The 15,650-nt window shown below is 30.9% G+C and overlaps 1 protein-coding gene across 2 annotated transcripts in view; it reads left to right on the top strand.

The window, feature by feature from the left end:
- Positions 1–15,650, top strand: part of GALNTL6 (polypeptide N-acetylgalactosaminyltransferase like 6) — an 886,098-nt gene that overhangs the window by 349,129 nt on the left and 521,319 nt on the right. For both annotated transcript variants that reach the window (XM_039876118.1, XM_039876119.1), the window contains exon 4: positions 1,248–1,386. In XM_039876118.1, the coding sequence (XP_039732052.1) occupies positions 1,248–1,386 (139 nt within the window). The remainder of the gene's footprint in view (positions 1–1,247; positions 1,387–15,650) is intronic.

The raw sequence follows: 15,650 nt of genomic DNA, 5'->3' as shown, positions 1-15,650 counted from the left end.
ATGTATTTCAAAATGGCTCCTTTTCTCCTTCCCTTGCTGGAAGCACAAGAGGATTTTTCTTTGATATTTACTCTGGGAACTTAGTTGAGCTTCTGGAAGTAAATCTCACAAAATTTTGGAGCTTCCCTGTGATTAGGTCCCTCCTCTTGGAGTTTTTAACTCTCAAACTTGTCTTCACTCTGCTTCCAGCAATTTGTCAATTACAAGTCAGGTTTTCCTATCCCTTAACTGGTTCCCAAGTGGTTTTCGCTGGTGAATTCCTGCTCTGGTAAGCCTCAACTCCCTGTATTCTCCTGTCTTTCCAGTCTTGTGGGCAGCAGTTTGCCCTGTATCCTCTCCTCTCTTGCAGGTTTAAGAAGAGTTGATTTTTCAGTCTGTTCAGCTTTTTATTTGTTGTCAGGATGGAGTGGCAAGCTTCTTGCATACAGGACTAGAAAGTAGAAGTCTTAGATTTAAATGAAGTAAATTTAGAAAATATTTACAACATGTATAATTAACAAAACTTTAATAAATGTATGTAAATTTTTAAAAAACATGAAAGTAATTTCTTATGAACTCTGAACAATCATTTTGCAATGTAATATGAGTGATAAATGTATATGAAGTTATTAATTTCATTAGTAATCAAGAGAAGGTCAAGTATGAATAATATATATTTTACCAGTAAATATTAAAGTATCCAATGCTTCTGAGGATGTATGAAAACTATCATATTTCCTCTAAAGATATTCTAGCAATTGTATTTGTAGTAATTCTCCTCCTCCTTCCAAAAACATATAACTAGGAATATATAAGCAGAGATGTTCATTTCAACACTGTTTTTAGTGCAAAATTATTAGCACAAAATTAGGGAATATTAGAAATAAAAACATCTTCAGTGAAATAATGTAAAATGAGATATAATAAAATAATAACCATTGGAAGTAAATAAAAATGGCTTTTTATACAATTATATTGAGTAAATTATAAAGCAGTTTGTATATTAGAATCTGCATACAAATGTTAGGAAACATATACTTACAATCTTAGTGTTACTCTGAAAGATGAGATTATACTTTCTGTGTTGCTTTTTATCATGAATATATTTCTTTTTTAAATGAAATCATTAATATAAGATAATAAAATATTATTGCAAGAGCTAACTAACAGGTGACTAAAGAAATACAACTTTCAGGTCTTTTGGGGGGGTTTAGAAGATGGAATAGTTTCTATACAGATGATAATTCCATTTTGTTTTCTCCTGCTAGGAAAAGGTGAACATGGGAAACCTTATCCCCTCACTGAAGAAGACCATGATGACTCAGCTTACAGGGAAAATGGTTTCAATATTTTTGTCAGCAACAATATTGCTCTAGAGAGATCCCTGCCAGATATTCGCCATGCAAAGTAAGTATCATCAAGCCCATGTGCAGAGTAATTACGTTTTGTCTGATTGTTTTATTTTGTTATGTTTAATACATATTACAGTGACATATGTAACTAAAAATTTTGCCCTAATAATTTTATTAAAAATTTTTGTTTTATAATTTTAAATGTTTGATTTTAATTGGAATAACTTTTAAAATTCTAAAAGAATAACTACTTTTAGAGGAAGAGTTTTCGCTTTGTTTTTGTGTAGTTTGCATTCGCTTGAGATTACAAATAACTTGATTTGGGGAGAGAAGAGGAGCCTTACATAACTTGTTGGCAATTGGCAATGTTTTGGGGTCCTTTATTTGGCAAGGATTGTTGATAAATCTCTTTTTGGAAGATACATGTAACTGCCTTTTAAATCAAAGGGTAACAAGAGAATAGAAATGTAAATTTAGGCATGGCCCCAGACCCCTAATAACTGGCAATGATGGAATGTTCCATTGGCCAAGTGTTCCATTGAAATTTATAATTGCAGAAGGTACTAATCATGGGCAGCTCTGTTACGACGGTATAGTCCTTGAACCTGGGAGATTCAGAGACCCTTTCAGAATGCTTGTGAGGTGAAAAATTGTCATAATGAAACTAAGATGTTACTTTGTCTTTTTTACTATTATCAAGTAAACGAGGTTTTCGAACTACATAACAGAAAGCAGAAGCCCACGAGAACCTAGGTTTCTTTTAAAGATGTCCATTTCTGATGTATTTGTGTTATAATAAAGATAACTACATTAAAAAAAATAGCCACTTTCTAAAACAATATACATTTTTATTATTGAGTTGACTATATTTTTCCCATTTAAAATGAAATGTTTTCTACCCATACTTTTGCATTTGATCACGTAGATTGTAAAGCAAACCTTTTTTATGGTAATTAGTGCTGTTACAATGTCTACATTTAAATGCAGAGTCGGTGCTATTATAGGTATATCTTCCATGAAGCATGCCTAAAATGAATGCATTTATAATCCAAAGGTAATGGAGGTTGCTCACTTTTCTGTCACATTATGAATTGCTTGTTAATTGACAATAAGTTTTGACAATGAGTTCAGTTTTAACTAAATCATAGCTAAATATTACAGTGTAAATAGAAACAAGAATAATATTACATTTAGTTACCAGAAATTCCTCTCTTCTCTACTCCTAACATTGCTTAATGTACTGTTTCTCTAGTCTGTTATGGTTTTCTTGTTAGCATATGCAATGCCAAAAGTATGCCAAGAACATATAATGTGATCAGAATTTGAAGCTGTGAAATTGCCATGCATATTTTAGAAGTCTATCCTAAAATATTTACTCCTCTTAACCTTACTCTTCCTTTGGAAACACATATGAGAGAAAGAAAATCAGAGAAAAATAAGGGCGACTGATCAAAATAGGGCTAAGAATCTAAATTAAACCAGTAATGTACAATAAATAAAACTTAATTTTGTGCAAAAATATTAACCCTTTAGAAAAAAATTAGTAAATTCTGATTTAGTTGCCCTATTGTCTTTTTAAATTTAATTTAAAATATAAAAGAATTCCTGTGTTTTTCCTCAGGTTTAATGTAAACTTGCATTTCCCAGTGTAGTTAAATAGAGGATTAATATGAAGAATAAATCAATCTTTCCCTAAATTGAATGCTTTATATACTGGTCTAGGTCTTCTAGCTAGCCAAATTATTCCCAGGTTACTTGAAATTATCTATAGTAATTCCCACTGACCAAGAACATTTCTCGTTATGAGAAATTTTAATACCTAATTGCACACCATCAAAGATGCATTAAATTGCATTGCTGGAATAATAAATGTGCTCAGAGAATAATTTCCATCCACTTCCTCTCCCACCCACACACTTCCAATCTTTTAATGTGTGTTCAAGTGGAAAGTATTACAGTTGAAGACAGTGAAAAAAATCACTGAAGTCAAAAGGTGGTCGATATTCCCGTTTTTCTCAGAAAGAGAATTTTTAGTGTAACTACTACCTTTTGAGAAAAGATATTCTTAGACAACAACAGAAAAGAAAATTTAAAAATGGAAAGAAAAATACTTTGAAAATTTTATTAGAATCATAGAATTTACAGTATCAGAAGGCATTATTCTAAATGTTAGGGGAAAAAATGTGGCTAAAATATGATCTGTGACTATATTCTTATTCACTGAAGCTGGATCTCTAGTAAGACAAATAGTCACCTAGTAGAATAGTACTGAAAAAAAAAAAGGAAACCTTAACAGAGGATTGGAGATGGACAACAGCAAAGCATTAAGTGTGAGACTACCAGAATGATACTTTACTCTGGTTAGTCCAGTATCTGACTCTCAATGATGTAAAGCGATCCAATGTTGCCTCTGATTTTGTCAAGGTCCTACCAGCAGAAAACCAAGAGCTAAAGAAAGTTTTACAGAGATTCCACTGCTTAAAGCCCTATACTTTTGACCTCTTCTGTGGTTATCCAAATGCAGGCACAGATAACTACAAGAATGTGTATCTCTGTGTAAGTAGTACTTGAAATTATAAAAGCACTTGACACCTATTCTAGTAGTATCATTTTAAGTAGGCTGTAGACAGTTGACCATAGCTTGTTCATATTGATGGTATCCATGGAAAAGAATGCAAAATCTGTATGGCTTGCAAGTGCTCTCTAGTCATTCATATCTTCACATTTACCAACAAACAAACAAACAAACAAACAAAAATCATGGTTTAAGTGTTTTGATATGCGTAGTGCATATGCCAGTTCACTGTAAAGAATTTTCAAAAGTTTCAATCCAGTAAGCACTTTTATTTTTTACTTGTCCTTTCTTCTGCACTAGCGTAAAAATGTACTGCTTTTTTTTTTTTTTATTTTTTATTATTTCATTGAGTCACTAATAGATTTCCATTAAGTAGGAGTCATAGATGAAAAAAAGTCAGTTGGCGTCTGTGCAATAATTCTTACTTACATCCCAATAATAAATTCCAAGCTTTTCATTTGTTTTAAAATTTCTTATATTTTTCCAAATATTTTTTGCATCTCCCAATCATGTGCATTACATTTTAGTTTTACATCTATCTGTGCTGTGGCATTGTCAAATTTTCCACCTCTTTTTCCATGATCATAGCCTTACATTTTTTGTTGACTTTTGCACTGTTTTGAAGACATATCTACATATTTTAAATACTCCCTGTTTTAGTTATTACCTAATTATTTCTATATCTATAGGACCTAGGCTCAACCTGAGATATGTTTGTAGAACATAAATAACATCTTTAAATTTTATTTAATTTGATGTCGATAAGAATTTTACTGTGAGAACTTGTGTATAACAAATGTCCAGTCAGTAGATATCTGGCTGGCCTGGATTTATTTTACCACACTTCAATTTTTCCCCACTTTTATATTCATTCTGCATTTTCTTTGTATTCAGTCAGCCATCTGGGATGCTACATCTTTGTATGCTATAAAACATCTTATTTTGACCTCCAGTTTAAAATGTGAAATATAAAACTTATATTTAGAATACAAAATACATATAAAATAAGAAAATATAAAACCATGAAGGATAGATGGCTTGCATAGTAAAGAAACTGATGTTTATGCATGAATATATAGTTAGCAAGATGATTATTGAGCAAGTATTACTCCCTAGATATGAATAAATTAATTAGTGTTACCACATATACACTTAAAAACATGGTATAATTATGTGTGTAAGATGAAATTATCTCTATTAAAAGAGGAAATGCCTGAGATTAGGACACGACATCATAGTCATGTGTAAAAAAGAGTTGATGTAAGCTTTGCAAAGGATTTGTAAATTCATCAATGATATGAAGTTCATGTTTTTTGCTGTTATAAAAAAATACATGTTTATACAGATACAAATTGATGCACATGCACATTAATTAGATGTATTTATGTAGTGACTCAGTAGCTGGGATTTCTTTAATTAAAATAGCTCTACTCTGAATTGTGGCTTTTCTTTTTAATCTAACTTTTCCTTTACATTTCAATTATAGTCCCAAGATAGGGATAGTTTACTCTATGACTTTGACAATAAATAAGATATTAATGTTAAGAGAAATTTTTGTGGTATCTCAACTCGAGAAAATATAGGAGAATCTTTACATTCTCTTGGATTATATGATTGCTTTCAGTAGTGTTATAGTTATATTAGACTAATACAGTTGACCCTCAAACAATGCAGGAGTTAGGGGCACTCACCCTCTGTCCAGTTAAAAATCCACATATAACTTTTGACTCCCCCCAAACTTAACTACCAATAGTTTACTGTTTACAGGAAACCTTACAGAGCTTACAGATAATCTAAAATCAATTAACATATCTTTTTATGTTCTATCTATTATATACTCTACTCTTATAGTAAAATAAACTAGAAGAAAAAATGTTATTAAGAAAATCATAAGGCAGGGAAAATACATTTATAGTACTGTATATCTTTACTGAAAAAAATTCCATATATAAGTGGACCTGCACAGTTGAAACCTGTATCGTTTGATGGTCGTTTATCACAACCCTGCCCCATGTTTAATTTCAGAGCCAAATGGGAGATTATCCTGGAATGGTTTGGAATTAAAATTACCTTTATTATTGATAAGATTCTATTGACGGGCATGATTTAAATGTGATTTCTAATGCTGAACTCTAGGATGTATAACAAGGCATGGAAGGTAGAGTTAGATATCTGATCTTTGCAAGCAAGCAAATTCCAAAGCAGAAAATTGAAGGAGGAGCTCAGCCAAGCATGGTAAGCTCCATAACTCACATTCAACAATTGCGTGTCTTTGTTCCTCCTGGAAAGAATGTATGAGAAGATGGTGAGAGCCTAAGAGTGTTGATCTAATAATGGCTGTTCCCCTACATAGGAGCATATATTGAAAGGAAAAAAGTCTGCTCTCTAGATGAATAGTGCATAATATCTAATTTGTACATGAGGAGAAAAGGCAATTTTTCAACATACACAGACTTTCAAAGAAATTTTAAAATTTTCAATGCCTTAGAGTCTAAACATTCCCATCTTCTGGAAATTATGTTGAATATGAAGTTGAAAAGTTGACTTCCATGACTAGCACTATAGTGTTGAACAAGTCATTTTGTTGTTTTGAATTTCTGTTAACCTACTTTGAAGGTGGGATGCACCTTTCTTTGCCTCTCCTCATGTATTGAGATTATTAGAGTTGAGATCAGGTTTACCAGATAGCTCCAGCATGACTTGTTCGGTTAATTTTTCTTTTCTGATGATAACTTTTCTGATTTCCTTTCTTCTTTTCTAATTCTATCATGAACACATAAATTATAAGTAGATCAAGTGAAATATAATTCTACATTTTAAATTGTAAAAACAATTAAATTTTTAGTCAATTTTGAGTTCGAGGAAAAATAATTATGTGTGTCTACTTTCTTTTAATTATGAATTAGTATGTTGGAAATGATATTCATTTTAATTTTATGTAAAATAGAAATGTGTTAGTTAACTGTTTTGACTCTTGTCTATTGAATGCTAGGACACATTCACAGAAATGTTAAACTTTAACCATCCAAACATGTACGTGGATAAAGTTATTTCATTTCTCAATTTCAGAAACTACATAGAAATTTAGGAGGCAGTGGCTTCTTTTCATGTTATTTTTATTATTTACCTGTGAAGTTGATGAAGTATCATCTTTCACCAAGTTTACAAGTGAATTTTGGAGCAAATTAAGCTAAAATGACCGCCATGTACTCCAATTAAATGTGAATACTGCCACAGAGGGAGATAGAAAGTTTCTTTTGAATCAAATGCTAATTCTAGCCTAGGGTATGTCTAAATATGACTGAAAAAAGGAAAACAGTTATATCATAAGCAGTAGATTGGGGGAGGGATCATCAGGAACAACAGGTAAGAAATAATCTTTCAGAATTGTTGTTCAAGTGAGTACCCTTCAGTGGTTGCTGTGAGCTAGCTTATGCAGACTAGTATAGACATTTGTACATTAGTATGTTTCTAAGGCCTCTCTCCTTCCCTTTTCGTAATTTTGTCTCTAAAATGTAGTATCAAAATGTGTTTCCAATGCATGCACTTCTCTTAATCTCAACTATATCCACTTTCATCTCTTAATTGGAATTTTAGATTAACCTCATCATTAGACCTCCCACAATTCATCTTGCTCCTGTGAAGTATATTCAGTAGAGTGAGTGAGCCTTAAGAACTAAGGCAGATCATTACATTCTCCCACCATCTAAAGTACTTAAAAGACTCCTCGTTGCATTAAAAATAATACCTCAGAAAACACCAACCAAGATGTCCATATATATCTGATCCCTGCCTAACTCCGTCTCCTCTTGCTCTTCTCTGTGTTCACCATGTTTCTGCCACAGTTGACACACAGCTGCGTAAATACAACACACTCATCTCCTTTCGTACAGACATAAAATATCATATTACATTAAAGTGTTAATCATATCACCATATGAAATATTAATTTACTAGAAACTTCCTATGTACTAGGTGACCAAATAAATAAATAAATAATACTGATTACCCCCACCCCAACACGCAGCACACACTCAAACACACATATACTCAGCAGTCCACACTAATTTTTCGGGCCTGTCAAAGCAAAATAAATTACCAGTTATCACTGATTTATCAAATCCAACTGACATGGCAAGATTAGAACAGAAAAACAGTGTGACTAAAACCAGCCATTGAAAATTGAATGCGCTGACATTAAAACAATTACTATGTAAATTGGTGCTTGGAAATGACTTATACAGATAAGCTCTATAGTATGCTTGTCACTGGCAAGATACCAAGTTGACATTTTATTCTGCTGCTTTTGAGAATGGGGCCAAGAGAACTTTAGCTGAACCAAAACGGTTTTGCAAGAAATCATATAATGACAAAAAGTTAAAAGAAAATAATTTTCTCTCCTTTCTGAACATGAGTGTTTCCCTTGAGAAGATGAACAAAAATTATTTTTTTTGTTCACTAACTATAATATACTTAGCTATTATGATAATCTTGTTTAGGAAATCTTTTTCAAAGGGCCTTCACAGAATTCTTACTACCTGAACTGTCATCTATTAGTAAAGCCATTTTATCAGGCTTTTGATGGATTAAAAGGCAATAAATTCATTACTTAATTAATTAATTGGGGGAGTGTCCAACTGACACTAGCACTTGTAAATGTATCAAAAGGTGGTCAAAACATACCCCCAAATACCATTTTTGCTGTAGCCACGAAGTCAAACAAACTATAGTATTTTGAATTGGTTTCCCTCCCACATATACTCTAATAAAACTGATCCTAATGAAACTGACTGAAACCGAATTGGCACTCTATCACCCCTTTAGAGAATTATCATCGTTATTACAAAATGGCACAAAATCATAACCGTTTAGAATGTGGGCTCTAATGCAAGCTTAAAATATAATCCCCTGCCTGTTTATTATCATTATTACTATGTAATGGCATTTTAACACAGTTAGCATTATCTGAAATATGTTCCAAGTTTCATATGTATCACATGAGGTATATTTATATATGTACATGCATTTATTTCTCATTGTAGTCTGAAATATGTTAATATAATTTAGCAATCTTTAAAAGCATACTGTCACTCCATTCTTTAGATTATTTCATCAGCAAAGATATAGTGAGTAATGTTGTTGTAGATGTTAATACTATTTAAACTTATGTACAAATATTAAGAATATATATTTGTCAAATCATATAAAGGAAAGATGTTTCTTTTCTTGTATTACTTTAAATGGAAAAAGTAAGACATGGATTCACTTAATTTTGAGGCCTCTCAACATAGTGACTTTAAATACTAAGCTTAAATTTTACTTTTTGAAAAAGTGGCTTTAAATAAATGTACTTTTTGGATATTTTAACAGTCCTTTCTCAGTAAATGATTAAAGAAGACCAAAAAATTTAATTGAGATATAGAAGATTTAAACAAAATTATCAATAAATTGGCTTAATTTATGTTTATTTACATTTGTTAAATATCATATTCAATAATTGCATAATAAACCTTTTTTAACTGCACATGGAATATTTACCCAAGTAGACAGTATGCTAGTATATAAACAACTCTCAATAAATTTCATTGGATTGAATTAATACTGAGTATGTTCTCTAACTAAACTTGAATTAAATTAGAAATCAATAAAAATAATATATACAGAAAAGATGCAAATATTTATAAATTAAATAACATATGAATAAACCATAGGTCAAATATTAAACTAAAAAATATATATATATTTCAAGTGAAGATAATGAAAATACATCCCAAAGCTTGTTTATAAGCTTTACATACAAAGCAGATCCTATAGGTAACACATAGCTTTAAAATTTGAAATTAGGCAAGAAAAGTCATCAAATTAATTATTTAGGTAAAAATAAGCATAAAAATGGAAATTAATAAATTAACGACTTGGTCAAAAAGGTAAAAAAATTATAAAATCAAAATTTAATATTTTGTTTGTATTAATAATATTACTAAAACCCCAGCAAATATTTCTATGGATAAACAAAGAGAGAGAAACCACCAATTACCATTATCAAGATGAAAGAGTAAATATCATTAAACTTCCAACAGACGTTTAAATCATAATGAAGAAATATTATAAACATCATCATGACAAAAAATTGATGCTGAAACAAAATATAAAATTTTCTTTAAAATTGAACTGACACTGTCACAAAATGAAGCAGAAAATCTGAATATCCCCAGAGCTATAAAATATTTGCGATTTAAAGCCTGCAGACAGCATTCTCGTTTCTGGGTAAAATGGAATAAATACATGCCATTCTCATTCCACTGAACTCAACTATAAAAACTAGACAGTTGTTAACTTAGAATTCTGAAAAAATAGCAATAGGTGGAGGAGGGATGGACGTAAGAATTCAAAATAGCACTGAAAGAATGCTGAGTTCTCGTGTTCCTTAAAGCATGTTAGATGGTTGAAAGCAAAAATGTTTTTTGAAGTGGTTTTCAATGTACATAGACATATAAGAAAATTATAATATCAAAAAGAAAGTGTAAAGGGACCTATCTAGTAATAAGATTTCTGTATTAATAGTGAAGTTGTGCAATATGAATTATAGATACTGGAAAAATAAAGTATTTATTTTGTAATCCCTAAAGCAAACACCAAAATATTATGCAAAGATATCATCAAAAACAAAATGGATACACTGAAATAGAATACTAAAAAATGTATAAATAATCCAAAGAATGTAGAAAAGGAGAAATATTAAAAAAAAAGAAAGAAAGAAAACACACAGAATACTCCGCCCAACAATAGCAGAATACATATTCTTTTCAATTATGCATGAAACATTTATCAAGACAGACCTTTTTCTGGATTATAAAACAAATACTACAAGTATTAAAAAATTGATATCTTACAAAGTATATCCTCTGACTATAATACAATTAAATTAAATATTAACAGAAAAATAGCAAAACAATCTCCAAACACTTGGAAATTGAAAACATATTTTTCAGTAATTGGTGTGTCAAAAGGAAGACTCAAGAGAAATTTTAAAATATTTTGATATGGGCAAAAATAAAGATAAATATTTAAAATTTTTGATGTATTTCAAGCAATTCATAGAATGATCATTCAAATCTATCATCTAATACTTATTTTTAAAAAAGGCCTCAAATCAATAATCTAAGGCTTTACCTTGAGAAACTGGGAAAAGAAGAGCAAAATAAATGCAAAGAGTAAATTCTGTGCTATAATTGTGAAATTATCATTATTTCCTTGCAGTTCTATCAACTTTTGCTTTATATATTTGGAAATTCTGTTATTAGGAGCATAAATATTTTTTGTTTTGTCCTCTTGTTGAATTGATCTCTATATAAAGAAGTGAACTATAGATGTAGAACTTTAAATTTTATAATTTCTCGTCTATGAAAAAATTGAATCTTGTTAGTTTTTCATTAAATGTGTTCTAACAGGAAGTTTTCCTTTTTCCTTTTTTATTTGAAAGAAAGCAGAAGGCTAAAATGGCTGCATTCACTAGTTTTGTGTGCCAGATATTTCTGATGATATTTCTTCTGGATCATATAGGATAGCATTTCTTGGGCCATACAGTGTGTGACTAATTCTGACCTACTTTTAAGCAGAAAGCAATATGTCAGTTTAGAGACAGACTATTTAATTACCAGCTTCAGACCCAGTAGTTTTCTCATGTACCACTGGCAGAGTGACTGACAAGTCAAAATATTGGCTGTTTGGACTGACAACAGTGAACAGAGACCCTCCTGCCAACCAGTGATGAACAAGTAGAAGAGTCAAAAAAGAGATTATTCATTGTTTTGAGCCATTGGGATTTTGAGCCATTTGGCATAGTTTATGAGCACAACATAACATCCTGACTGATATACTCAAGTAGATAGGGAAAAAATTCAAACAAAAAAATAAAGCCATACATTCGATGAGCTAACAGAATGATCTAGGGATTAAAATATGCAAATACTCCCATCCAAACATTTTCAATCCAAGAGTTTTAATTTTTAAAATGTAGCTTTTGAACTTGTATTTAAAACTCACCTTCAGTCTTTGAATAAGAAAAAATGTTTACCTTACGGTAAGAATATGAAGGTCTTAAGAATCTCAGACACAAGTTTACCTAAATGTCCACAGTATAAATGTCGACATTGTTGTATGAATAATAAAATATCTCTTTAGACAAAAGAAATATCAATATATCATAAATAAATCTGATACCTTATATATATCTGTAATTAAATATATATGTAATTAAAAATATAAATAATTTTTTATATATGTAATTAAAATTTATTTTGACCTATTCCTATTGTTGAAAGAACCACCTACCTATCTTTTGTAAGCTAAAGACATTATAAATTAATATAACTATGAAAGGGATGACAAATAAGTATGTTTAAAATAAAAAATGCTGTTAAATTAAATGTATTTTTTAAATTTCTCAGTTTAGCAAATACCAATAGAGAATATCAGAAAATGTGTGTGCATTCTGTTTTGGGACAACAAAGAGTGTGAGAAATTTTCTATTGAAATTTATTTTCATTATTATTAATGGTTTAGCAGAATGTTTGCAGACCAGTTTTTTTTGTCACCTTTTAAAATGCCTTCATGATTTGTCATTTCTCTCAAGTAACTTTTTTAAGAATATAAACTATTTTGTCTCTCTGGTTCGTTTAAAATTTGAAGTATTTTTTTTATCCATTTAGTTAAATCATTATTTAACAAAGAGGTATCTTCATCTCTGAGCCATTCCTAAACTCTAAGCTAATTTCATGCAAATGCTTACTTTAAAATAACACAGCAATATGAAATGAAATAATTACAGGCATTTTTATTCAACTTCTATAAACTTAATGCAGTGCACATTTTAACCGGCCCCTATTTTCCTTTTTAAGTTTGCTGCACATCTGTAACTGTAAACATATAAATTGTTTTAGTTTATTTTACTCCTTTCTTCAACATAGTTCCATGTTGTTACATTGTTCTCACATTTAACGAATTTCCATTCTCAATCTGATTTGATATTAAACCTAAAATACACAGGCGTCAGATTCTTAATAAAGCCCTAGATGTACTTCAGGATTTCTAGTAATGCTGAGAAGCAGTCATCTGGGCCACAACTTCATGAATCCAATGGCTGAGTTTGGGAGTGAATTCAATATATTCTTTGGAGCAAGTTAAGTGATAGAATGACTAAATATAATTGGATCAGATTAAATACTGTCACAAAAAGTCTGATTTTCCTTAAAGTAAAAACACCCTCATTATTTTTTGCCAGAACTATTACAGTCATTCTTCTTTCTGCCTGTAGTTCCTTTTGTCTTCAGTGCATCGTCTGCCCTTCTGCAAGAGGAATATGTAAACATGGTCTTGTCTTCCTCATCATTAACAATATATGAAATACTTCACATTGACTGCAGGCTAACGTCCAAATTCCTTAGAATCGCTTTCAAGATCCTACATGATCTGTTCTCAACATTCAGACTCATCTCTAAAGACTTCCCTAATTCTTTCAGACAAAGTTAGTCATACTTCCTTTGGGCTCTCGTTGCCTCTGTGCCATTTATTATGTCACTTGTCTCATTTGAGTCTAATCATTTTATGTATCTGTCCACTGGTCTGTGAATCCTTAAGGGAAGAAACCTTAGTTCATTCATCATTGTATCCTAAGTGTCTCCGACTTTTTCTCCTGCAGTTCCTGTCTCTCCTAGTTTCTTACCTCCTTCCATAGAGGACTTGACAGATAAAATAATAACAAAATAACAACATCATCGCAACAACAATAATGACAGTATTTATCAAACCCTTGCTATTATCAGATATAATACTGTACTGTGCTTTACATAGATTACCTAATTTAACATTATGAAAAGGTTTTCTTTTTCACCTACAGTGTCCCACATGAGAAAACTAGACTACTTTCATAGAACTTAAATAACTTGCCATTGTCACGGGTAGTAAGTGGCAAAACCATCATTTGAACCTTTGCAGTTTGATGTATAAAGTGTGATTTTTCAATATCTGAGAATTATCAGGACAAGCTATCAGTCAGTTTTCAATGTGGTCTGCTTAAAAAATAAATTGTAGACATTTATAGAAGGTAAGTAGTCTACTACTTACTAGTAGTCTACTGATTAGGATAAGACCATTTTTCTATGTATACTGTGTAAAGTCCTGATAGTTGTACTTCTTAGACATGGAGGAGACTGAACAGAGCATCAATAATAACTAAAAAGTTGAAAGAAAGAGCACTTAGAGAGGTGTAACAAACTGCACTTTTCTTGACTCAACAAAAATAATAGTTTCTTAAAGATTTTTGACCATCACTTTGTATTCAAGAGACTGTTCTTAACAAGTGAAGTATAATCTCTATGCCTATATCTAAGATTGGGTAACTCTAGAAGCAGACAAAAATTTAACTGCAATAGTTTTGAGGAGGAATCACAGAAAGTATCTGGGGAGGCAGGGTGAAGAAGTAATAAGACAAGGAAGGAAAAGTAACCAGTAGTAGTGCATTGTCAAGATGCTTATCCCTGTTTGGCAACCGAGGCTCACTCTTGCTGGGAAACTCTGGGAAACCGTATGGAAGATTGTAGACTTATCCCGCTATAGGACTGTTTGTTCTCCAACTATCCTTGACCTGAGGGAATGAAGGGTTACTTTTACATCTCATCTGTGGTAGTAATTTAAGCTTACATAGATAGAAATTATTGAAATTATTGAAAACATTTTTATGAGTCTTCAGTCTTGCCTCCCTTTATGTCTGCCTTTTTTCTGAATGGATTGCATATAGCTGTTAAACTTTAAAGTCATAAGCCTAATGATTGCTTACAGGATATTACTCTGAATGCAGTTCTTATTTAATTAATATGCAAGTGATATGTACAATGTCTTATCTTAATGTTTAAAAAATAACTTGCCTTCTTGAGAATATCAGTTATAGTCCCAGAACATGATCAGGTATGATGGTTTGCAGAAGCTGGTGCAGTTATCCTGATATTGATATAGGGAAGCACAATTATCTTGGGCCTTTGGTTTTGTTGAGAAGAATGGATGGCTCCATATAAGTGTGACAGATGTGCTAAATTACTTCAGCACTCTTTTTCAGATTTGTGCATTATATGTGAAAGCATCTATGTCACTATACTCTTGACAGATCTGTTTCATGTATTACCTTTTCTTTTCTTTTCTTTTCTTTTCTTTTAACCATTTTACGTTAGGCTAAAATGAACTTCAGGTTTTTTTCTAGAATTTAATGCTCATTTCATGGTATCATTTTGATGGTTTTTCCAACTCTTTTCATTGTATTTGCAAACATCAAAATCTACTTGTTTTATAAATATTGTTACAAATAAAAACTCCTGAGATTAAATAATTGATAAAGGGACAGGATAAAAAAACAAAATGTTTATATTTGTATATTTAAATAATTTGTCTAAGATATTTAATTTTGTTTCATCTTCTATGATAGTTAAGTTTTTTGGCTTTAATTACATTTTGTCATATCTTCCCAAGCTGTAAGGCAATATCTCTTGATTTAGATCCACAGCAATATTTAATATATTCTATTGAGATCATAGTAAAATTAAGTATTGAAATGACTGGAAAAAACATTTCAAGTAATTGACTGGAAAAAACATTTCAAGTAATGTTTTGAATATTCTGGCACATTTCTATGTATCTTGGTAGAATATATCACATTTTAATATCCTGCTATATTTTGTTTTCTCACCTAGACT

This window comes from Pteropus medius, unplaced genomic scaffold (genome assembly GCF_902729225.1).
Source record: "Pteropus medius unplaced genomic scaffold, Ma_sr-lr_union100, whole genome shotgun sequence".
NCBI lineage: Eukaryota > Metazoa > Chordata > Mammalia > Chiroptera > Pteropodidae > Pteropus > Pteropus medius.
Note: the sequence above shows the minus strand (reverse complement) of the source record. Positions and strands in the feature narration are given on the sequence as shown.